Source organism: Enhydra lutris, unplaced genomic scaffold, assembly GCF_002288905.1.
Source record: "Enhydra lutris kenyoni isolate GAN:26980312 unplaced genomic scaffold, ASM228890v2 scaffoldscaffold1, whole genome shotgun sequence".
Classification (NCBI taxonomy): domain Eukaryota; kingdom Metazoa; phylum Chordata; class Mammalia; order Carnivora; family Mustelidae; genus Enhydra; species Enhydra lutris.
Genome location: NW_019154085.1, coordinates 50,387,990 through 50,413,375, shown reverse-complemented (window position 1 = coordinate 50,413,375; position 25,386 = coordinate 50,387,990). Strand labels below are relative to the sequence as shown.

The 25,386-nt window shown below is 40.7% G+C and overlaps 1 protein-coding gene across 3 annotated transcripts in view; it reads left to right on the top strand.

Moving 5' to 3' along the window:
* The window catches only part of LOC111141476 (calcium voltage-gated channel auxiliary subunit beta 4), a 241,283-nt gene that overhangs the window by 210,419 nt on the left and 5,478 nt on the right, over nt 1-25,386 (top strand). For all 3 annotated transcript variants that reach the window (XM_022494058.1, XM_022494067.1, XM_022494076.1), the window contains 3 exons: nt 5,827-5,936; nt 11,776-11,927; nt 13,852-13,947. In XM_022494058.1, coding sequence (XP_022349766.1) covers nt 5,827-5,936; nt 11,776-11,927; nt 13,852-13,947 — 358 coding nt within the window. The remainder of the gene's footprint in view (nt 1-5,826; nt 5,937-11,775; nt 11,928-13,851; nt 13,948-25,386) is intronic.

Below are 25,386 nucleotides of genomic sequence, written 5' to 3'. Positions count from 1 at the left end.
AATTTTCAGGCCCAGAAAGAGGACATGCATTTGATGGTAACAGGAGAGATTTGTTCTGAGTCAGCTAGAGTTGCTGCATCAAGCATTTACACACACTATTGAAGACGGTTTTAGTAGAAATAGAATTAAAATGTCAATGCCAAGTGTTCCATACGGTCTGATGGCACAGCCGAGGATCTGGAGATAGGGGGAAGATTCAAACAGCCTCAAAAGGAATAGCCAGAGAGAGAGACTCGGCACTGGAGAGCTCTGATTTATGGCAGTGTTTGGAAAAGATAGAGGGTAAAGTTGGGAGGAGCAGAGTGGACTTGCTTTCAAATAATAAGAGGCCAGTGCAACAGAAAAAAGCAGTAATGAATTCATTAGCTGGAAGAATGTAGAGACTGTGATAAGGAAAAAGCAACAGGCTTGTAGCCTCACCCTCCCTCCAACACTTCTGCTGTGTGGGAAATAACCTTACATCCTGAGCTATGACAATCTGCCGTATTATGTTTTACCAATTAATAAAGGGAGAGAAAACAACAAATAGTCTTTAACTGAAATCAGCCAAGAGAAAATTACACAGAAGGCTTTAGCACAGTGATACAGCATAAACAGTATGTTCTGGTGGAAACCTACTCCATGTTTAATTGGCTGTGATGGTTAGACCAAAGAGTCAAGGGAAAGTCTTATTTTTCAGAAAGAGCCAAAAAGGGATCCACTGGCTAAAAGGCTCTGTTCAGTACTGTTTTTCAGATTCTGGTTTGAAAATAAGTCAACAAATTGGATCCAAGTCCAACAGCTTGATGGTTACAAAATCATAGACTTATACCCTTTTTTTAATACCTCAAATTATTTGAGTCTGTTGAGAGCTACTGATTACAGGTTTATTGCTGTAGCTGCTACTGTAGGGCTTACCTGTGATATATGTAAGAAAAACGAAAAGCATAGGACAAACTAGTGCCTGGGGGGTCTTTGTCCATGTGGATATCCACACGTATTGGCAGTTCCTAGGCACAGTCATAAATTGGGTGAGCCTAAAGAGCTGGCGCAGTGGCGTCAGCCTGCTGAACACCCAGGACGCAACGTGACGTGGAGCTTTTCGCTCTTCATTTGACACCACCAGCGTTCACGGGGGATCATCCTTTGGGAAGAGGTTTGTTCAGCTGGTTGAATATACCATTCATAGTCTGAACAACAGGCAGTCAAACCAACTGCCATTTGTGGTCCTAGGCTAATCATTTCAAATTCCAATGAAATTGTTGCTTTATGCATTTTGACTGCTAAGTCATCTCTATGGCAGTTGTGCAACACTTTGGAACAGACATGATCATGGCCAAAAATCTTAAACGAACATCCTGTAGCCTGTATAGAGAAGATCTAAGGTTAAAGGAAGTTGTTGGCCAAAGGCTACTCAAAGGAAAAAAAGGGTTTAAGAAAGAATTTGAAGAAAACAGGCTGAAGATACAACTTCAGAGACTCAGAGAGGTAGTATTTATTTATAAACAGCAGTGGGCACCCTTGATGGTATCACACAGCACCCAAGGCATGGCAGAATGAAAACAACTTGTAACTGCAGTCAACAAATGGAAAAAAACACCACAGCGCCTTCTGTTTCAAAATCAATATCACCCTCTTATCATCTCCTTCTACCATTTTCTCTTTAAATGCAAACTCATCAGGGGTCGAACACTAGAGACATGTAATTGAACACTTGAATGCCAAACATGAATATTTAAATTAGCAGGTCGTGATTATAACCTGTCTGACCTGATTCTCTCACCCCCAAAGTATATATAAATTTCATGGATTCTGGGGATAGGAGAGTTCATGGTCAACTGCTAATTTCTAAGGATAGAATATAAAGAAACTGTCCTCTTTTAGTCTTTAAATCTCCAATAACTATCTTATAAACATTATGTATGTGCCAATCAACATAGGACATTATGAATAATTATTTAGCAAAGTACTTTTATATATTACCTTGTTTGCTCCCACTGACAGTCCCCTGAGAAAGTCTGGCAAAGCTGTCATCACCATTGTATTGATTAGGATACTGATGCTCGAAAGATGACCTGACTTGTTTATGGTCACACACCCAGCAAGAAGAGCAAGATCCAGGGCACCTGGGTGGCTCAGTGGGTTGAGCCTCTGCCTTCGGCTCAGGTCATGATCTCAGGGTCCTGGGATCAAGTCCCGCATCGGGCTCTCTGCTCCGAGGGGAGCCTGCTTCCCCGTCTCTTCTGCCTGCCTCTCTGCTTACTTGTGATTTCTTTCTGTGTGTGTCAAATAAATAAAATCTTAAAAAAAAAAAAAAAAAGGAGAAGAGAAGATCCATGGAGAACACTCAGATCTGTGTAGGCTCTCCATCCCAATTCTCTTGACAGTGTACTGTTCTGTTCTTTGGCATGGTCTTCTCTATGAATACTAGCAGTTTTTTTTTTTTTTAATAATGCCCTAGAAGCATTGCATATTAGATGTAGCAAAGATAGAGTACAGAAGGACCTGGTAGCTGTTCTGAATGAACATGGAAATACTAATTGTTTTTGAATGAATGAGTTATAACTAAAAGTAGCATCTTTTGCAGAAAACTAATACTCATTGGTCATGATAGATGACAGCAATTATGATGAATTCCAAAACAGAAATAAAGAATAAATGGAATTCAGATTTGCTTAGATTCAGAGAACAGTTTTTGCTAGTTTTCAGTGACATTTGCTACTACCAGTTCGCTGAGGAACTGAACTTCTGTTAGTGTTTACCTACCAGTCAGCAATCACTGACACTGTCACGGAAAAGTTTCCTAGGGAACTTTTAAAAGATATATCTCAAATAAGATGCATGGAAGTACTGAAAGACACTTGGGGGAATGAGTACGGCAAGAAAAGAAGTAGAAAGGGCATTGTTCTAAGAAAAAAAAATAGTAAATATATAACTAGTATACAAAATATATTTTTAAAGTATATAAAACTTTAAAAGTATATAAACTTCAATTGTATTGCTAGGAAGCCTTTTACAAAAAATAGTTTGGATTTGGTGTCTGATTTTGGTAATAGTAAGCATCTTTGTATGGAAAATAGAAGCCTCTCTTTTGTCCTATTGAAAGGTTTCTGGGGCAGTGTCTGTCTTGTCCTGAGCTCTTCCATGCATGCATGTGTACTGTTACTAAGAAAAAACTTGTAATAATACTTGCCAAGTGGCCGAATCTTGTTTTCTACTCAGGTTGTGATCTCAGTGGGGTCTTGGGATCGAGCCCTGCAATGGGCTCCATGCTTGGTGGGGAATCCATTTGGGGATTCTCTCTCTCCCGCTCCCTGCCACCCCCCTCCCCAGTCTCTAAAATAAATAAATAAATCCTTTTAAAAAATATATTTGAAAAATAAACTTAGATTAACAAATTTGTTGGTATTTTGTTGACAAATAAAACAAGAAAAAGAACCTTATTACCCATACCTTTTCCTATTTGTGAAATACACAAAGCAGTTTTTTTTTCTGTGTATGTGTGTATTATTGTTTGTTTGTCTGCTTTTTTTCTAGAACTTGTAAAAACTTTTAAAACTCTGTGTGTGTTTGAAAATAGCTTCGTAAACATGTTTAAAATCCAGAAAAAATAAGACTATGCACCTGTTGGTAATCCTTTGAAATTTTAGGAAACAAAGGTTACTATTTGGCTTATAGAGAACTAGCAAACTTGATCTCCCTTATGCAGAACAAACATTTTAGGCCCTCCTAAAGTCTTTATTCTAGAAAGTTGAATTCTGTTCCTAAATTAACCCAATTCTCTCCAGTCATAGATTTGATTTGCTCTGGAACTTGACTCCATGTTTCTAACCAGCAACTCTATTCTTAAAACAACAGACAAACAGAAACACAAAAATAAACAAGCAAACCCTATCTGTAAATTAAAGAGCTGGGAGCACAGGACTGCCCGTGAGATTCCATACCTCAGGTTGCAAAGGCCAACTGAGTAATGGAGACTGAGACATGAGATTCACTTGACTTTAACCTCACTGAAATCCTGACCACCTCTCTGCACATGGCCAAGGTCGACTGCATCTGCCCTTGACAATTTGGCTTGCATCTGGGCATGCAGGGTTGCTAGAGAAGAAAACTGAAACTAAGAGACTTATGAGTCAGGTGACTAAGTACTGCCTGGTGTTTGGGGGCCTGGGTTTTAGGCCTTCTTAGTCTCTCACTAATCATGTGGAACTTCCCCTCTGTGTTTCAGTTTTCTTGGCAAAATGAAGAAGTTGTACTTGACCCATGTTTTCCAATGTCTTTTAGCAGCTGAACAACTTTTTACAATGAAATCATATATAAAGCCCCAATGTAGAAAACAGAAAGGCAGAGGTGTTTGCCTGGCATGGGCAGAGGGAACTCTGGCCCTCTGCCAACTCAGCTTCCCTTCAGTGTTCTCAGTGACCTGGGATATTTCACAGAACCCTTGGTTTCTGCAGAAGATAATTTGAAGATGCCTCAAATAATTTATTAGTGCTTAAAAATTCTAAAAAATGTAAAAATTTAAAACGTACCATCTACAGCTTATAAATACAATATAATGACATAAGAAGGTGCTTTGCGTTAAAATGACATCCGAACTTTTGTACAGCCTGTTGCTTTAAACAAGCTATTTCCAGTCATTTGTGAAAAGGAGTATTTTAAATTTTCCTTAAGACTTTGGGTCACTGAAGTCAGGTAAAGGGTCTCCTAAGAGGGCTGATGGTATACCAAAACAGGTGTGAGATGACAGGTGGCTCAGCTATTGTTTACAACTCTCCCCTGCCCCAACCCCCAAAGGAATATAAAAACGAAGGAGAACGGCTGCACTGAGCACAAAGGGAAGGGACACTACTCTTTTGTCTCCTTTCCAGAACTCTGCCAAGCTCTGAAAATGAGAGTGGAGAAAAGTCTGTGGTGGGAGTGGTGGCTCAGAGTGGCATTCTTTGCATTCTCCAGATAGATAATCATCTGAAATTGATCAATGCCAGTTTAAAGTAAAGAACTGTAAAACTGTAAATTCCAGAGATCCTTATGGGATCAATCATATGCAGATAGACGCCTCTTTGTTCATTTGTGGTGTCTGTGCTTTATTCTTTTGCGTAACTGCAGGAAACTTTCTGACTTACCAGAATCCTTGCACAATTCTCATATTGCCCTCAACTCTAGTGTCTCACGGCTCCCCACTTTATGCATTCAAAGTCTTAAGCAAATATACTGAAGAATCTTGTGCATGCAGATGAGAAACCATATTTTCCATATTCTTAGAAATGAAAGGTTTCTTTGGGCCTGGGGGTAAATGCTTCTTGTATCATGATGTAACTGTTGAGCACCAGGAATGCAACATCGCTACCAACTGGTTGAGTGTCGCTGATGAAGATGAAGAGGGCTTTCCCCTTTGGCCAGCAGCATTGATAGGCCTGGGTAGAACATTCGTAGTTCCTGGAGGTCTTGTTCAAGAGCAAATCAAACGTGAATTGAAAGGAAACTGTATCGCTGCTTCCCAAAAAGAGCATGGTTTATTCATATGTTTTGATTCCCTCCTGGTATGGTGTGCATTATGAAGAGAATTTGGCAAGGTAGGTAATAGTGAAGGAAGAGCTGCATTTTTAACAACAGGTTTTTGTTTGGGTTTGGGTTTTGGTTAAATAGTCAAAACCTTCTTCCATTCTACCCAGCTTATATTTTAATACCTGCCAAAGCCTGTTTAAAATACTTGTGGCCAATGTTTATTATACTGTGGTTGTAGTGCCGTATGTAGAGTGGTTATTAAGTACTGTGGTTATAAATCACTTGAGAGCCCCACGACCTTTTTTACTGGCTTGTTCTGTTCTGTGTTCCTATTCATAGGATATCAATAACAAGAGTGACAGCTGACATTTCTCTTGCTAAGAGGTCTGTCCTAAATAATCCCAGCAAGAGAGCAATAATTGAACGTTCGAACACTCGGTCCAGCTTAGGTAAGATGTTCAAATGTGGTACTTGTCCAAGCTATACTTTCAGAGCGGGATGGCACATGTTTCGTTTGTGAATGTCTTTTCCAGTTTGCTCCCCATTCAGAATGGGGAAGTGCCGATTAACTGAAGAGAATGCTATCCATGGAAAAGAAGGGAACGGAGTCCTACAGCAGCCAGAGCCTCCGCTCTCAGCTCTAGTCAATTAGTTCATTAGTAGTCTGGTGGGAAGAATCCTCATTGGGCTCTCCTGGTGTGTTACTGCCTAACCACACAAAAACCACTCACCTCCACTCTGCCCCAGCTTCTCAATGAGGCTAATGGTATCTGTCATACCTGAGTCACATCTGACATGAAAAGAAATGAGATGTTCAACCTTCTTGGATCTTTAATAGAAAGCTAGATAATACGGTCTTTGTGAATAATCCCATCATTAAGTGGAAATAGCCATGAGCATTAAATGTGTCTTTCCTGGAGCACAGTCAGAAAGCATTCTGAAATTCACCATGATGGAGAAGGGGAAAACGCCCTATTGTTACAAGATAGCGGGACGCTTGTCTCAAGGAGTCAAAGAATGAGTCTAGAGATACAAAAGGGAGAAGTGAAAGTTTATTAAGTGAAGGTGAGAACAGAAAGGAGAGGGGGAAAACTCTCTAAAGTGAGAGAGGTCCCAAATGGGTTGCCACTGGGGGTTTTCAGTAGTGGTCTTTTATTGAGAACTGACTGGGGAACTTGAATCTTGACGTCTCTATCACTGCTGGCACTATGTTTACTTTTTCTTTGAAGTTTGCTAATTTTCAGTGGCCCAGCTGTAGCTGTTACAGAGATATTTCTGACATTTAAGACAAATGAGGTAGACTCATTAGTCTCGTTATATTCCCTCATTTCTGGTTTTGTACGCCTCAGCATTTTCCACATCTGGGATTTCTGTGAGCCTGAACACATAGCCCCCATGTGAGCCTAGTCACATAGTCCCCTACCTATCTCTCCTTACCTAGCCCCACCTGTCCCTTACTCAGTATATGCTTAGCTACTTTATAAAGCCATGTGTGAATGGGGCAGTGGAAGATGGAATCACCATCCACAGAAACAAGTCCATGCTGCTGGGAAATCACAACGTTCATCTCAAAGCCTGTGTTGTGCTTTTTGTGATTGCCAAGAGTGGTATAGTCCACTTGTAACTTTCTATGAGTCTCTCCTGCATTCACTTCCTGCGGGCAGTTTGTTTTACTTCCCCCTTCCTCGTGGGCAGGGTAGTAAAGATAGGGGTCTTCTATGTTCACAACATCTTAAACTACTGAGATGATGATAGAAAACAAACAAACAAAAAAATCCAGGATAGCTTGCACACCCAAACAACCCAACAAGAGTTTGTTGGAGCCTGAATCTTGACCCTGAGCCAAGAAGTGCACAGATTAGAAAGAGGCTACAAAGTATCATCTCTATATTCCTGGCATGGGATTGGCACAGGATAATTGTTCAATGAATATTTGTTGGCTGGTTGCTTTAGGAAAGAATGTTAAACATACCAGTGGAATAGTTGTCTGTCCTTGTGAGGGCAGGATCCTGGACATCAATGGTTCTTTCCTTAGCGCAGCATTTAGATCCATCACATACAGAGTAAAACACTCTTAAAGACACAGTATTTTGACCTTAACGAAGTAACAATGCAAGAGTTGATGATGATGAATCATATTAGGTGACTGACTGAAGTTAAATGTTGCGGGAGACAAGGATGCCAAATTAGATTGAACATTTCTTAAACAAGCATCCACTGTCTGTTCTCCTATCTTCCACTGTCCTTTTCACTCCACAAAGTGCCTTTGACTTTTAATTACTCCTTCCTCTGATGTATAATGAGAGGTTTAAAAACACTTAAGCGCGGGGCGCCTGGGTGGCTCAGTGGGTTAAGCCGCTGCCTTCGGCTCAGGTCATGATCTCAGGGTCCTGGGATCGAGCCCTGCATCGGGCTCTCTGCTCAGCAGGGAGCCTGCTTCCTCCTCTCTCTCTACCTGCCTCTCTGCCTGCTTGTGATCTCTCTCTGTCAAAAAAAAAAAAAAAAAAAAATCTTAAAAACACTTAAGCGCATACATGAGGTTGCTGACTCTAACCATCTACCCTAACCAAGGGTCTCATGGATAATCCTAGAAGTCATTTGGCATAATCCAGTCACATGTTTCAGTCAGTGGAGTGGAGTTGGCGTAAATAGTGAGGACAAAACAAGGTGAATGTCAGTTTCCTGACTTTTCCCTTTGCTTTGCAAATTCATATACCTACAACCATTAGAATTAATTTAATGGCCATCTGTTATAATAACCACTTCGTGAGCCACCTATGTCCATTCGCCTGCTTGTTAATGCATATGTTTATTGTTATGTGCCACGCATTATGCTAGACTGTGGAAGTACAAACATAACTAAGAAAAAGTATCTTACCCATAAGCCACTGGGAAGAAGGGGCAGAGGGTTAAATGCTGTTTGACAATGGAATTAGGAGCCAAGAGCTAGGGGTATAAAGAAAGAAGGGTAGGGAGTAAGAGGTGTCAGAGAAGACTTTGAAGAAGTTATATTTGAGCTGGTCCTTCAAAGCAGACAAGAATGTGCAAAGATGTCAACATGTAAAAAACATTGCTGGATAGATAATCAAGTAGACTGTGCAGAGAATGCTTAGAAAAGGGGAGTGGGTGCCATGGTTTGGGAGCAACAGGGGAAGAGACTGTAAACGTAGGCTGAGGTCAGTGTGTTAGGGCTCTAAGTATGCCTTGCTAAAGAAACCTCCAAAGTAGACTCTATGAAATGTGAATTGTAAATTCAATTACATCCAAAATGTTTTCCGCAGTCAAATTTGGAAATTTGGATTAAACAGTTGGCCATCTTTACTGCAAGACTTCCGAGAGCCATTAAAATAGAAAGGGCAATGCATGTTTGAAATTCCAAAAGAAACTAATAGAGCCTGCGATATTTTGCAAAAAACTAACTAAATAAATAAAAATAAAATAAAAATCTCTTTTTCCCCTTAGGATATCTTAAGGGATTAGTGTTTGAGGATACTCACTTTGGGAAATATTGCCCTGAACCCAAAGGAGCCGTTGGAGTAGTTTAAGCATTTGGGTATAGGAAAGGTCACAGGTGGCAGAGATGCTGGAGAGGGATGGGTCTAGACTGGTCATGGTCAAGTTATAGAAGTGTTCATTGAGGTTCTTCCAGCATCATAGTCCATGACTTCTCAGAGCCCCATTTGTCTGGAATAAGATCATGAGGAAATGTCCATTGGAATCCTCTGAGAATCAGCATGGGAAGTCAAGATTGCTGGGTTTGCTTAATTTTTTTTTTTTTTAAGAAAATGGACTATGTAGATATAAATGCTGTTCTCTTTCTTAGTCTGTGTATTGAATTCCAAATATATATTATCCAAATATGGACTCACTCTGGTATATAGTATGGCCTCTGCAGCCTTCTGGCTTGCTTGCCCAAGCACCTCTCCACTCATGCCAGAATGTCCATTGCCTAAGAGTTTTGTGTTGGCTAAGCCTTGGATGTTCTTGCCCTCTGCACAGGTCAAAAACCATGTTTACCTCATTGCTTATGCAGAGTAAATAAGGCTAGGTATTTCTGTCGTATTTACACAGTGTGCCTCAAGGGTTCTTTGTAAGAGAGCAGTCCATTTTGCCTCACTACCTTTTTGCTACTCCAGGAAGCACTGTATTCAGATTTGAAACTTAAAGTAATGCAGGCTTGTTCTACAATAGTCCTGGCCAGGAGTTAAACTAGTTGCAATTTAATGACAACAACAAATGGCGAACATGTTCCAACAGCCAGAGGCTGAAATCTGCTACCCTACAAATACACTTTATTTACTGAGCTTCTCTCATAAGAAAAACCCTTTTTAACTGTTTTTGACACATGAGAAAAAAAGGGAAAGGTATGTTATTATTATTAACAAATGTAGTGTGTGATTTCAGAAGAATTTTGCAAATGAGCCTAATTGTCCAAATTCTTTACATAAATGTCTTGGGAGCTAGTCACTTTTCAAAGCAGTATAAAATCTTTCAGACCATTGGGATTGGATCATATGAAAAATAATAGTTATGTTCATTCTTGAAATTCCTATTTCTAATACAAATCATGCATTAAACATCAGAGATTTTGTGGGAAGAATTGTAGGCTATTATGCAAAGCCCATGAAAGTAGAATTACAAGATAGTATTGAGCATTTATACTCCTGCACACCCTTGTTAAGGAAGGGAGGATTTTTTGGTGGGTGACGTGAACTTGAATATATACTGGGTAAACAAAACAAATCGTGGCTTTCTGGTAGAAAACCTTTTCAATGAGTATATTTAGAGCAACATCACCTCTTTCCTAGACCATATTTGAAGTGATTTATATTAGGTAACTTTGTCTACTCTGTGTAATTTAAACAAGATTACAACATTGCTAGGTCATGCCTATAATATATAAGCCAAAAATAAAAATAAGTAAAAAGCAAAACAAGATCATCTCTCTGAAAATTAAGTAGTCTAATTCAGACTTTGGACATGACCCAATAAATCAGATAATTTATAAAATATATATGAAAAAGTTTTTTCTGTTTTAGAAAGCCAAATTTTGTTTTTATCGATAATCTGCTTTGTTTTAAAAATAGCTGGATTGCTTCAGACATGGAGAATAACTAGATTTTTTTATTCCACCGGATTTGTGCAGGGATTCAGGTCACTTGGCCATTACAGACAGTTGGTTAGATTTTCATTCTCAAGACATTTCAGCATTTATAATATAATCGCCTTAGGTTTTTTTTTCTTTAATACTGAAAATTATTCCCTAGAACAAGTGTACCAGCCCTAATACTTGAATTAAGACATAGCCATATGTTAGTTGTAAGAGTAGACCCGACATTTAACCCTGCATGAAAAATATGCATGTCATTCAACACAGATGAGTTGTGGGATTTTTAAAAAACATAGTTACAGAATATTAATATATAAATTGTTGATTGGTTGAAATATTTCCGTGTAATTTGCTTTCCATGTGATGTTGCTCTACACATGTATTTCAAGTCTTTCCTAAATGTGGTTTCAGCTTTCATAGATAAAGTAAAAGTTCTTTAGGGGCACCTGGGCGGCTAAGTGGGTTAAGCCTCTGCCTTCAGCTCAGGTCATGATCTCAGGGTCCTGGGATCAAGACTGGCATTGCGCTCTCTGCTCAGCAGGGAGTCTGCTTCTCCCTCTCTCTCTGCCTGCCTCTCTGCCTCTTTGTGATCTCTCTCTCTCTCTCTCTCTCTCTGTGTCAAATAAATAAATAAAATCTTAAAAAAAAAAAAAAAAAAAAGTAGGGGCGCCTGGGTGGCTCAGTGGGTTAAGCCGCTGCCTTCAGCTCGGGTCATGATCTCAGGGTCCTGGGATCGAGCCCCGCATCGGGCTCTCTGCTCAGCGGGGAGCCTGCTTCCTCCTCTCTCTCTCTGCCTGCCTCTCTGCCTGCTTGTGATCTCTGTCTGGCAGATAAATAAATAAAATCTTTAAAAAAAAAAAAAAGGTAAAAGTTCTTTAGAACAAAGCAACAGTCGTAAACAACCTAGCTATGTAAATAGCTAAATTTCAGGGCAAGTGTAAGCAGTGAGTTAAAAGAGCCATCTCAATTTTTTCACCAAATTTTTTGTTTTATGCAAAACTCAAAACTCAATCCATCTCTCTCTCTTTGGAAAAGATCTTAAGTGAATAGAAATATGAAATTCAAAACATTCTGTTTCGCAATGTAGACAAACATCTGAAAGGGGTACTATGTTTTTAAATGTAAGAATTAATTAATAAAAATAACTATGTCCTGTTACATATTATTTCTCCTTTTAGCGGAAGTACAAAGTGAAATTGAAAGAATCTTTGAGTTGGCGAGATCTTTGCAACTGGTTGTTCTTGACGCAGACACCATCAATCACCCAGCGCAACTTATAAAGACTTCTTTAGCACCAATTATTGTTCATGTAAAAGTCTCATCTCCAAAGGTAATTAGCTCATTTCTGCCTTACGGATTAGAAGCTCATTTCCTTTGGAATATTCTTTGCTCTGTGCTTTTTTGTTAGTGGGTAAGGAGAATATCTTATTGAGATGCCTTTAATGGGCAGTTTTTAATTCCCACAGTCTGTCCAAGTTCTAGAAATTCTAAGATAGCAAATAAAGAATAGCCATTGTTTTAAAGAAGGTCACTCTCTATTGTGGTTCACCAGACAGGCAGTTATGCAAGAATACAATAGATATAAAAAATTAAGAAAGGTATGGAAAAAGAAGTATGGCTTTTCAGAGACTTTAGGTTATATCTTAGTTAATTTCTTGGGCAATATTGATTCTTGTAGCACCTATATTCTCTCCCTGACTGAGCAAGTACATAGTTCAGGAAAGGTATATACATTTATCATATATAAAGCCAAACATCACTGTATAAAATCTCTTATGGAAAAATTATAGACATTATATATGTGCTCAGGTTGGATCTCCAGGGAGTAAGGTATTCTGTGATTAAACACAGTGGGATATCTGCCCTGTGTCTTTATGCCACAAAGGTAGATAAAAATAAAAGTGAGACAGCCTCAAATTGGTCTCTTTTGATTAGGCTGTTCTTTCATTTTTAAGAAGTGATGATATTCTAGAAAGTTAATGTGAAATAGATATCCTAGGGAGGTGTTACCTTAATAATTAGTTTATTTTCAGTGCCTCCAAGAGTGCAGTTTAGCGCTATGTGTAATTCAACTTCCAACCAGAGCAGTAGTCGCCTCTCACAGATGGAGAATGTCTAAAGAAGCTGTGTCCTTCACCAGCCGTCAGCCTTCCATCTTTGCAGGCACTCATTCTGCACGGGAAGGACTTGGGAATCCTGACCAAACCAGGACCTTTTGGGAACCATTAGAATGGATTGAATCTGCCTTGACCACCTCGAGGTCTCTTTGGCCCCGCACTGAGGGGGATTCAGATACCCTTCATTGCAGCGGAATAGATTTCAACCTCTTTTGCCCACTGCCCCAGTCACCATGGGGTCATTAAGTGTAGGAACAGGGTCTCCTGTGGACATACACGCTGAGGTGTCATAGAGCCTCACCGACCAGTACTATTTTGGGGGTGAGGGCCCTATTTCAGCTTAAAAAAAAAAAATGGAAGGGAGAGGGAGTATATGGCAAGTGCAGTTATAGCCATGCCCGAATGACACAGGTAATCACTGGTTTATAGGTAGCAATATGCCAGTGCAAATGTTTTGCCTAGATTTCTAATGTGAAATCTTGTTAATGTAAACTGGAACACCTCAATAATTATCAGTGACCAAAAGGACCAGATATATAAATGACTGATATTTATCTGATATTGAGATAGTGATCTAAAATATTATTTCACTGAATTTGGACATAAGTGACCTGGTACAGATCAGTTCCTCCACTTTTGCAGGGCTCTAATTTCTCTGGGTAGGGGCACCTGGGTGGCTCAGTCAGTTTAGTGTCTGCCTTCAACTCGGGTCATGACCTCAGGGTCCTGGGATTGAGCCCCAGTGTCAGGCTTCCTGTTCAGTGCAGAGTCTGCTTTTCCCTCGCCCTCTCCCACTCCCCCTGCTGTGCTCTCTCTCTCTCTGTCAAATAAATAAATACACTCTTTAAAAAATGTTTAAAAGTAAATAAATAAATAAATAAAATCTCTGGATAAAATCTAGGGCAGGAACTTGAGATCCCTCCAGGACCCCACACGGAGAGAGAATAGGATGTACATATCAAAGCCTCTGCAAGTGAGAGCCAGTGTAAGTGGGTGATGTCATTACAGAGTTTATATATATCATTTTTCATATTGTATTTCATCTCTATTAATACTCAGGGCTAGCCAGACTATGTTAAAAAGCCTTGGTTTATTCATTTTTCTTTTAACTCATTGATTCATGTCTTCTTCTATCAGGTTTTACAGCGGTTGATTAAGTCTAGAGGAAAGTCCCAAAGCAAACACTTAAATGTTCAACTGGTGGCAGCTGATAAACTTGCACAATGTCCCCCAGTAAGTACCATCATTTTTTTGCGTTCGTCATTCTTGCTGGGACAGGAGGGGCTGGTGTGTTTTTTGTTTTCCCATTACCATTGTCATTTTGTTCTAGAATGATGGTGATGATCTGCTGTCATAAACATAAAGGGTTTTTCGCACACACTGCTGCTGTCCTGTTGGCTACACTCAGGCATCCGGAACTGGGACATCAGTTCTGCCGTGTAAGAAGAACTGAACCTAGTGTCCAGTGTCCCATCGCTTGCCTGCTGCCTGATAACCATGCAAATACTCGGCAGACTACTTAATCCAGTCATGGGGACACGTTTATGAAAAGAGAAAAGCAAATAAAACATACTAATTTGACTTTCCTTTAATTTTTCTGCCAGAAAATTCCAGTAGGCAGAAAAGATGTGACCTTGAAGGTTGAGAATTTATGGGAACTAGAAGAGCCCTATGGTTATAGCAGATGAAGAGGTCAGGGTTAAGTAAGATGAAAAATTATATTATAGCAACGTATGTCCTGGTGCCATTGCCAGAAAGCAGCTACTGAGGTGGAAGCCAAGAAAATGGCAGGGATTTGGGTGGGGGGAGGTGCTGACTGTTCTTCCGTGGGTCACCAGTGGCTGATCTGTGTCTACCACTCAGCTGATTTACTACTTCTGTGCCTGTGTTTCTCTAAAGAAAATAACTGTCTTTCCTACTGATTTAATTTACTAAGTTTTTAAATATATACTTGTGTAAGGATCATTTATGCCCTGTGGAAGCATAAAATCTAATTCAGATGTTTAGAGAGACAATACAGCATAGCTGTTAAAAGCATGGACTCTGAAGCCAGATTGCCCATGTTCAGATCCACACTGGTTTTGTAATCTTGAGCAAGTACTTTCCTCACTGGGTTGGTGTAAGGTTTCAATGAGTGAGTATGCAGTAAAGCTCTTAGGACAGGGGTGCCTGGGTGGTTCAGTGGGTTAAAGCCTCTGTCTTCAGCTCAGGTCATGATCCCAGGGTCCTGGGATCAAGCCCCACATTGGGCTCTCTGCTTGGCAGGGAGCCTGCTTCCCCCTCTCTCTCTGCCTATCTCTCTGCCTACTTGTGATCTCTGTCTCTCAAATAAAAAAATAAAATCTTAAAAAAAAAAAGCTCTTAGGACAGAGCCTGGCATGGAATAAGCACCACCTAGGTGTTTCTGTTAAAATTATCAGATATACTTTGCATTCTGCCATGGCTAACCTGTCAGGCTCTGTAAGGATGTGTTCCTGTCTGGTTCACTATTATATCTCAGTCCTTCATTATGATAGGCCCACAATAAATATTTATTGACTAAGTGAATGAGTGAAAGGCAGTAAGAGTAGGATGCATCCTTTTATTGGATGCTTATTAGGCCAGAAGCGAAGCTAGATGCTTTACATAGCTTATCTCTAATCTTCACTGTTACCTAGTAAGGTAATTATACTTATTTTGTATTATCCCCATTTTGTAGATGAGGCTACTGAAGGGAGAGAGGTGAAATGACTTTCCTAAGGTCACACAGCAAATTAGAACTAGATTAGATTTATCTGGCCCCAAAGCCAGTGTCCTGTCCTCACAGTCCCTCCTACCTGTACACATACCTGGTTACCTGCCCCACAGATAATTTGGATAGGCTGGAGTCTGGAGTGTTATGTTAAGAAGTCTAACTTCACATTGCCTACGAAGTCCACTTACAAAATGGAATGTGTAATTCAAACCCTGTGTGTAAATACAAGAATGTACTACCCAGCCCCTGACTCTACAGTCCTTACCAGCTAATGGAAGTTAACCCTTACTGAGCAGATACCAAACGCTAGGAGTATGCTATTATTTCCAATTTTTAGAAGAGCCTTATAAAGAGAGTTGTGTCAGTTTGGGTCTTCTGGGAAGGAGACACCTAAATGGAATTAGACGTGCAACTTACTGGAGAAAATACCTATGAAAGACTAAACACAGAGAAAGAGGACAGAACAGGCTAGTAGAGCCTTCCGACCAGACCAGACTAGTCTCATGAAAGGAAGGGAGGAAGGAGGGAGAAATGGATAGCAGGAGCCTCAGACTGATATGTAGCTTTTCTTACAAGTTTGTCACATGTTGGACAGAACTGTTCAGGCTCTAGTCCCCATGCTGCGCTCAGGCACTGGCTAGGAGCAGCCTGTGGAGAGGATGGCATTGGCTTGGACCAATGCTTCGGTCATTCCAGAAGATGCCACAGTAGCCCCATCTCCCCGCACCATGCTATCTGCTGACTGCACTCATGACTGCGGGTTTTCCAGGATATCTGATCATAGACCTCTATGACCACCCTCGTAGATAACATCATCCTTACTTCCTAGAAGGGAAAGGTAAGTCCCTGATTAGGAAAGTTGTTGGAGGTAACAATTAGGAAATGAGCCCCAGATTCAACCCTAGGTCTGTCAGACTCCAACAAACCTCCACGCGCTGTGCCCTTCCACCTCTACAGAGCTGGTGAGTCTTTGGTCCCCAACTTTGCTGTGAAGAGACATCTCCAGGACAGAACAAAGTCGTCAAATGGTAATGGGGGTTGTTAAGGAAATTGAGGGAGTTGAAGCCGAGAGTTCCAATTTGGGCAACCATTGGCCAAGTCCATGTGGTCCTTCAGGATGGATGTTCTGCTGTATCAGACCTCATCTGGGGCAGAGAATCTTGGTAAGGGAGGAGACAGGGAAGTCCCTGCTTTCTGACCTTTGCAAGAGATTCCTTTCTTTTCTGTGTCTGAGGGAAAGGAGGTCTCTCCTCCCTCTTTTCCCCTCTTGTTGCTATTAATGGAACTTCCTATTTGCTTTTGTTATGTCTACAAGCATCCCCACCTTCCTTTGTTTCCTGAGTCAGTTAGCAAAATCTCCTCAACCAATGTAGGCTTTTGGGAAACAAAACCCAGGGAGGGAAAGGGAGAGCTGGCAATTTCCTGCCACAGTGTGCCCCCACCCCTCACCCCCACTCCCCCACTCCCCCACTCCCCACCCCCTACCCCCGCCAGACAAGGAACCCCAGATCCTGCCACCTGCATGAGTGGTAGGAAAGAAAGGGGGAAAATACAAAAGGAAAAATACAGATTAATATCTCAAAATTCGTTGGCACATCTGTCTTCACAGATGGAGAGGGATCTACATTGCTCAGGCGGCCTAGTTCTGTGAAGTGCCTGAGGTGGCCACAAGATCTGCGGGAGTTTTGGGTGCGGATCTGGGTGGACTGGAGAGTAGTTAGGCCTGTCTGATTTCATTGGACAGAGTGAGAAGATTCACCCACCAGAGTGGGCTCTATGAGCAATTGTTGGAGTTGTGGGAGGAATCTCCTCTGGTGAAGGCTGAAGGCTATGGTATCCGAGACCCTTCTCAACTGTAAGACTGACTCTATCTAGATTTTGGAAGTGATCAGTGTAGAGATGTTGGTAAAATCATGAAGGCTGTGGAGCCCCAGGAAGAGGAAAGTATTAAAATAAAGCAGAAAATATGTCAAGTGATATCCTTATTGTTTCAAAATGTCCTAGGTACTTCTAAGGAACGATCCGTGGGCTTGGCTGAGGACATGGCATCCATGTCACTGTATGGTTAAATCAGACAAACTCAAAATATCTGGTCATCTCAGTGTTGTGTGGCTCACCTACAAGTACTAAAATACATTCAGCAAACATTATTTAAGTGTTAGGCCTGGGCTCCTGGGTGGCTCAGTCGGTTAGGCTTCTGCCTTCAGCCCAGTTATGATCTCAGGATCCTGGGATGGAGCCGCTTGATGGTGTCCCTGCTCAGCAGGGAGCCTGCTTCTCCCTATCCCTCTGCTCCTCCCCTCTGGGGATTCAAAGGCATGTTCCTGCCTTCAAGGACTGCATAATCTTTTTTTTTTTTTTTTTTTTTTTAAGATTTTATTTATTTATTTGACAGAGAGAGACAGCGAAAAAGGGAACACAAGCAAGGGGAGTGGGAGAGGGAGAAGTAGGCTTCCTGCTGAGCAGGGAGCCCAACATGGGGCTTAATCCCAGGACCCTGGGATCATGACCTGAGCTAAGGCAGAACTTTAATGACTGAGCCACCCAAGCACCCCAGGACTGCATAATCTAAACAGAGTTAAACACAGAGAACCAACTAGTAGTTGTCAGAGGGGAGGTAGTTGAGGGGGCAGATGAAATAGGTGAAGGAGGTTAAGAGGTACAAACTTCCCTTTATAAATAAGTAAGTCACGGGGATGAAAAGTACAGCCTAGGCAATATAGTCAATAATTTGTAAAAAACTTTATCTGGTGACAGATGGTAACTATGCTTTCTGTGAGCATTCTGTAATGTGTATAATCGTTGAATCAGTATGTACAGCCCCTGAAACTGATATAATATTATATGTCAATTATACTTCAGTTTTTCAAAAAAAAGATTATAGTTGGGTAAGTCAACTCTTTTTTTTTTCTTAATTTTTTAAGATTTTATTTATTTATTTGACAGACAGAGATCACAAGTAGGCATAGAGGCGGGCGGGGGGGCGGGGGAAGGGGGAAAGCAGGTTCCCTGCTGAGCAGAGAGCCGATGTGGGGCTGGATCCCAGGACCCTGGGATCATGACCTGAGCCGAAGGCAGAGGCTTAACCCACTGAGCCACCCAGACACCGGCTAAGTCAACTCTTAGCAAACAATTTGGTAGATCCTAAATATACTAACAGATACTACTTTATAAATCTCTTATAGTTTCAAAGAGTGGTTTAGATCAGGGTTTCTCTACTTCAGCACTATTGACATTTTGGGTTGGATAATTCTTTGTTATGGGAGCCTGTTCTATGTACTGTATGATGGTGAGCAACATTCCTGGCCGATGACAACTTCCATATTGGGACAACCAAAAATGTCTCCAGACATTGCCAGATGTCCCCTAGGGGGAAAAAAAAATCACTCCTGGTTTACTAGTTTAGGTTAATATAGACACAGATTTTGGTAAATAACATTATAAGTCTTAAGTGATATCTTGAGATACATTTTAGGTGAATTAAACTTGTTTCTTTGATCTGTCTATAAGAATGAGTTTATTAACTTTTTTCCCCTAATAATTATTAAATTACTTGCAGCCTATTTAAATTGATGCATTTTAGCTGCTGAGAGAGTTGATAATTGAGTAGTTGTGTATATAATATAACATGTTACCTCTGAAATAGCTGGAACCAAGAAAATATATGTGCCTACTTAAATGCAAATAATACTGTGACATGTCAAGATTTATCCATATGTCAGAAATCTCAAAACAGCCTCATGCACTGGGAAGACAGCCTTGCTCTATTATATCTCAGCAGCAAATTCCTGTTTTATGTAATTGATCAGATAACTTGAAATATTAAACAAGCAGTCTGGATAAATAAGGTTACTTAATATTTAATTTAATATTTTCTAAACACTGTTTACATTATTAAGCATGTTCATATGATATTGTTTGAATAGCATTTGTAATGTCAAGAAGGAATTTTATACTCTCTGTTGGCACATGTGAAAAAATCCTTGGATTATAAAAACTAGTAGTAATCTAAAAATGTGCCTGCATTTGTCCCTGCTTTACTTTAAGACCATAATTATAATTGTCACTGAAAGACTGGTGATCACTGTGTCATTTTAGTTCCTCTAGGAGAATTTACAGCTTGCTTAATTGGCCACTGCATCTCCAGTCTGAAAAGTCAGCAGATTATACTGGCAGAGTCACACATTGCTAAGAAATTAAAAGCAGCAGTCTTTAGAAAAGGAAATCTAAAAGAGTACTGAAAAAAGCTAGCTCTCTGTCACCAGAAAAAATGAATCCAAGACCCAGGGATTGTTGAAGCCAAAAGGAACCCTGAAGAGCACCCAGTGTAGTATTTCCTGGAATGTGTTCTTCCCAGTATGGGCTCCATGTGATGCCAGCAGGTGCTATGGGGAGAGAGCTCTGATACCATCGTGTCTGAGAAAACACCATGTAAACACAGATAAACTGGTTTCTCTACTACAGGAGCCTTAATATGCTAATGAGCATTGTGTATCTCCATCAGGATAGTGGACAGTGTTTCCTAGATTTTGTCTACAGAACCATTTTCCACAGAGCATCCTGTGGATTTAGTGTTTCTTGGAACACTTCTAGGGAAGGACTGACCCAGTCCAACCACCTCATTTTTCAAATGAGGGAACTGAGACCAAGAGAGGTGAACTGGCTTTCCAAAGAACGTACGCCTTGGCCAAAGTCAGCATAAGATGGTGAATGGCAGCAAACTGGTTATCATATATTCTGGAAAGAGAAGCATGGGTTTCATACGTAAAGCTTCTTTTAAGAGAAGGGTCAGCAGGGGCTCGTGGGTGGCTCAGTGGGTTAACTCGGGTCATGATCTCAGGGTCCTGGGATCAAGCCCCGCATCAGGCTCTATGCTCAGCAGGGAGCCTGCTTCCTCCTCTCTCTCTGCCTGCCTCTCTGCCTACTTGTGATCTCTGTCTGTCAAATAAATAAAATCTTTTGGAAAAAAAAAAAAAAGGAAGGGTCAGCAAACTTTTTCAGTATGGGCCAGAAAGTAAATATTTTAGGTTTTGTAGGTCATGTGGTCTTCACAAAACTAACCAACTCCCCTTTGGTAGCAGGAAAGCAGCCACACACAATATGTAAGTGAATGGGAGTGTTCCAGTCAAACTTCGTTTATAGGAGCTGGAGGCGGGCCCCATGTTGCCAGCCCACCAAAGTTGCCACCCTTGTTCTAGGACAAAGTTTTGGTTATCTGTGACTGTGCAATAAACTTCCCTCAAACTTAGTGACTCAGGCAATGAGGACTTGGTGGTATTCGGCTGGTAGCTGACATGGTGGCTTAGCAGGGATGACTGGAAGGCTGGGCTTAGCCAGCTCCTCTTTCTCTCCATGTGGTCTCAGGGCCTTTCCATGGCTTCTCTCTGACAGGGATTCAGACTTCTTACACGGCAGCTCCCAGGGCTCCAAGAGCCAAGTATTCCAATCTCCTAGGCTTAGATACTGGCCTTAGATAATGAATGGTACAGCATTCTGCTAGGCAAAGGAGTCCCAAGAACTCCCCAGACTCAAGGAGAGAGGACATAAACCCTCCATCTCAGGGGAGGGAATGTCAGAGAATCTGTGGCCATGTTTCATTTGCCACAGACAGTTGTATTCTGGAAGAAGGAAGACTTTGCTTCCTTGCCAGCTCTGGATTCACAGAAAACAAACAAACAACAACAACAAAAACGGGTGAGATGCAGACAGAAAAGGAGCCAATGAGACTAGGACCCATTTTTTTTTTAAATATGACCAGCCTAAATTTTTAATTGGAATATCCATCTATACAGTATATTGTGAGATTTCATGTTGCTTCTACCAGGTATTAGTACCCTTTTCCTTTTCAGAGAAATTGAAAATAGTACATTTTAAGAAGACCAACATTCATCAAATCACCCCAGTACTGTGGTAATAAGAGCCTCATAATACATGGTGAGAAAAGCAGACGGGCAGACAATTGAATATATAAAGGAAATATGATCCCTTAATCCTACTTAGTTACAAGCTGGCTTGTGTTACCATAAAATGACCCTGTGGCTCTTTGGGCTGCGTCATTTTTTTGAGCTTGCAAAATGACATTGATCGCTCTCTCTGCAAGAGGGGGATCTCATCTCCTCCCAGAGTCACGCAAATCTCTAACATTACAGTAACCATAGGCGTTCTCTTCTGTCACCCTTTATTTTGCATTGCTGAATAGACTCAGATTTATTCTAGTAAACATAAGAACTCTGAAGTGAATGATAGTGCCCAGTATCCTTGACCGTATTGCTATCACGGTAGTAATTTTCCACTGTTCTTTCCCAGCCGTTTTATGTAAATTATTTAGAACCGTGTGGATTCACCCGTCTATTTAAAGTAACTGTCTCCAGTGGTGCTTTCATTATTACAGGGCCTCTGGGCATCCACAGTTTAATTCATAATAGTGCTTTTGAAAAAGAGAGTAATCAGTTTGAGAGGTTTCCCTCATGAAGCAAGGCTGCATGGGATCTAGTTTCTCTCAATCCAAAGACTACTCTTGTGCGGGGATCTTAGCCACCCAACTTGGATAACACTGACTTAGGTCCCCACCAACTTAGCATTCCCACCAGAGCTATGATTTAAAGCATTGGGTTAATTTGAGCTTAACAAAAATACTGGGTGCCTCTTCTACAGACAGTAACACTGGGAGATGTTGTAGTTTTTGAAGAAGAATGGCCAGGATGGAGGGGCGTGGTGAGGAAATGTGCGTGGGTTTATGAGGAACCTCACAGATTGTTAAGAGAGAAACTACAAGGGATCAAAGTTACTGATACTCTTTGCTTTCATGTTTTGCCCCCGAAATTAGTGGCAGGAATTCTGGTTGTCTTTTCCCATTCAGCTTCTTGAAGTTGGAAACTGATATGAGCTGCTAGAGCCCACAATATTGATAGGCTTTCTTTTATCCCCTGTAAGACCTCGAAGTCTTTCCAAGATTCTTTTAATTTAGCATCTAGTTTCCCATCACTAGTTGACCAGTGAGTTAAGTAATCAGGACTTCAAAAGCCTTGATAATATCAAGAATGCACTTGTGATATGAAAGAAACATCAGTTGGTTATTTTATAATTGGCATTACATATGTGCCATTCAGCCATTTTATTTTACAGAATCATATCTGCTAGTCATTTTTTTTTTTAATGGTAACAGATTCAGGATCTCTGTATTCTAGGAGCAAAGAAATAAAAAGTGTACTTACCCCTATTATTTCTTTTTTTCTCTTAGAAATAGGAAATAGGCACCACCTAAGGTTTTATCTATGCACAATAAATAAATGTAAAGTGTTGCACACCCCATGGGAGAGTTTATATGTATTTAATCTCTTGCCTAGCAAGTCTTCTGTAATGCACCAACTTTAAAAAAAAAAAAGTTTAAATTGCAAAATTAATTTCTAAGTTTTATGAACTTTTTATTAGGAAATATTCAATGGCAATATCCTAGATAAAACATATTACAAATTATATGTTAGGTTTCATGAGACCCTCCCCTCTATGCTAGAAAGGATGGATTTCATAGTCATAAAGAAAGACTTGTGTCCACTTTGTCTCAGCATCTCCCCCACAAAGGAATGTAAAAGAAATAAATAGAACCTACTCCAATTCTTGATGTAGGAACTGAGAAGTGCTTTATCTTCTGTAAAAACTAGGGTGACCAGCTGTCCCACTTCCCCTCAGATTGTCCAGATTCAGACACTGATAGTCCCAAGCACCCAAAAACACTCAGTCCCAGGCAGATCAGGATAGTTGCCTTGATTCAGGTACCTTCCCTGGGAAACTTTGTGTGGCTCTGTGAATGGACAACCGGACAGATCTTAATGTTAAGTACTTAAGATTTTCTTAAAAGATATGTCAGATCTTCCTTTCCACTGAATTCAGCATCAGTCTTTGCTTTCCCTGGTTCCTGTCATCTCGTTCTCTGAACCACTGGATGAGCTGGAGGCCTGGTTTTCACTCTTCTTACATTTATAATGCTTTAGTATTTCATCTCCCCCAAAAAGCTTATGCAGAAAAGGCACCTGCTGTCCCTGGTTTTCCAAGAGTTTGTTTTGACTCCTCTGCTCATGGTGTATTTACTTCAGCAGCCGCATTCTTTCCGCCCACCTCAGCTAAAGGAAAGATCCCATCACAGTATGCCAGAGGCGTCTGCTGTGGAAGAACTTGGCAAACACCTATCTCAGGCATTCACCAAGGGCATGGTATCATTGAGTGGGTCCCTCTTCACTGCCTGTGACCGTCCCCTTACCCACACCCTCTGCTGCTGATTAAATAGCTATCTGAATCCATATCCCATGCTGGAAGTCTCACGTGTGGCACAGTAAGGAACTAATTAGACTTAGACTTGAACCTTGAAATTTTTGAAAACTCGGCAAAGCTTATTTGCATAACTCATGGGGCTGCTTCTCTTTGAATTTCATGTATCATTTCTTAAAAAAATGTATGCCCTCATACTCACATTCTAACACTCTGGTCTTATCAGCTGTGTTATTTCCTAAACAGTTGAAAAGAAAAATTGTCACAGATATACAGGCTGTGAAATTCTTCTTCATTGAAAATAAGACGCATATGTCAGTATTCATTCAGAAGCTGAAATTTGCTTTGCTTGGTGCTTTTGAAAGTGTAAAAGCAGTTTCAAATCATCTTCATCATATAGCTGTCTTTTTAGCAGGTGCAAAAATACCATTTCCTAGAAATGATTGAGGCTTGAGCAAACAGCCATGTGCTGATAGATACAAGTTCTGTCCATTGGCAAAGAGGAGTACTTTATTAAAATGACTCGTAATAAAGTGTATGTTTAATTTTATCTGCAGTGTGACAGTGTAACATGTGGAACAGTGAAGTGGATAGAAACCTTATTCAAATGATACCCTTTAGTGGGGGCTGCTTACCTGGTTTTTTTTCTTTCCGGGCTTAGTTGTCCTGACTCCCATAGTCTGGACCCTCTGTCCAAGGGTCCTCAGAAGGTTCTTTCACTTGGGACTTTATGAAAGCAAAAAAAAGTGAGTTTTTGAGACCCCACGTCTTTGAGAACCCACCTTATAGAATGAGACCTATGTAAGTGAAGTAGACAGTAATGTAAATGAAATGATGTAAACCACAGACTCCAAATCACACACAGTTTAGAATTTGTGGACAGTTTTAGTGTGCAGTGGCTGAGAGTAGACGTTTGTTCCTGGGCTGCCCAGTGTCATCTTTCTTCCTGGGTCATCTTTCTGAGTCTGCATGCACTCTTTGGGGGTGGGGGTGGGTGGGCTATTCTCCTCCCACTCAAGTGAGTGCAGCGGTGCTGTCCGAGAATGCAAGTTCGTATCAGAGCGTTAGGAGAGTTCTCAGACTTGACATTTGTACCTACTGATGGGTTACATTAATGGGAAGGGGGCTTTTAACAGCCAGAGGCAGAAATTCCTTTGAGTTACTTTCGTGGAACAGGGGATTTATGGTAAGGATATATGTTGACTGAAACTAGGAACCAGCTGTTTTCCCATTCTCTCGTGGGCCACATGGTCTTTTTCTCCTGTTGATTCTTCTCTTTATCTGTTTTCTTCTCTTCCCTCTACAGATAGAATTCTTTGACTTATCACTTCCCCTCCCTCATAGTTCAACTCTCACCTGTGTCTCTGGGCCTCGTTCTAAATTCTGAGCTTAAAGCTGCAGCTCTGAACAGCGCTGGCTCAGTCTCTCTATTTTCTGAATGAAAGTCCCAGTATGACTTGGAGTATTATGGATTTTAATATTTGTGTCTCCCACTAGAAGAGGAGAGTTTCTTGAGCATAGGGATGATATCTGTATCCTTTGCCACTGGGTGCTTACAATGCCTAGCACAAAATAGGTACTGAGTAAATATGTTATGAATAAATAAAATATGCAAAGAACTATCTGAAATTGACTAATAAGAGGAAAGGTTTCTTTTTTTGAGGGTGAAGGGC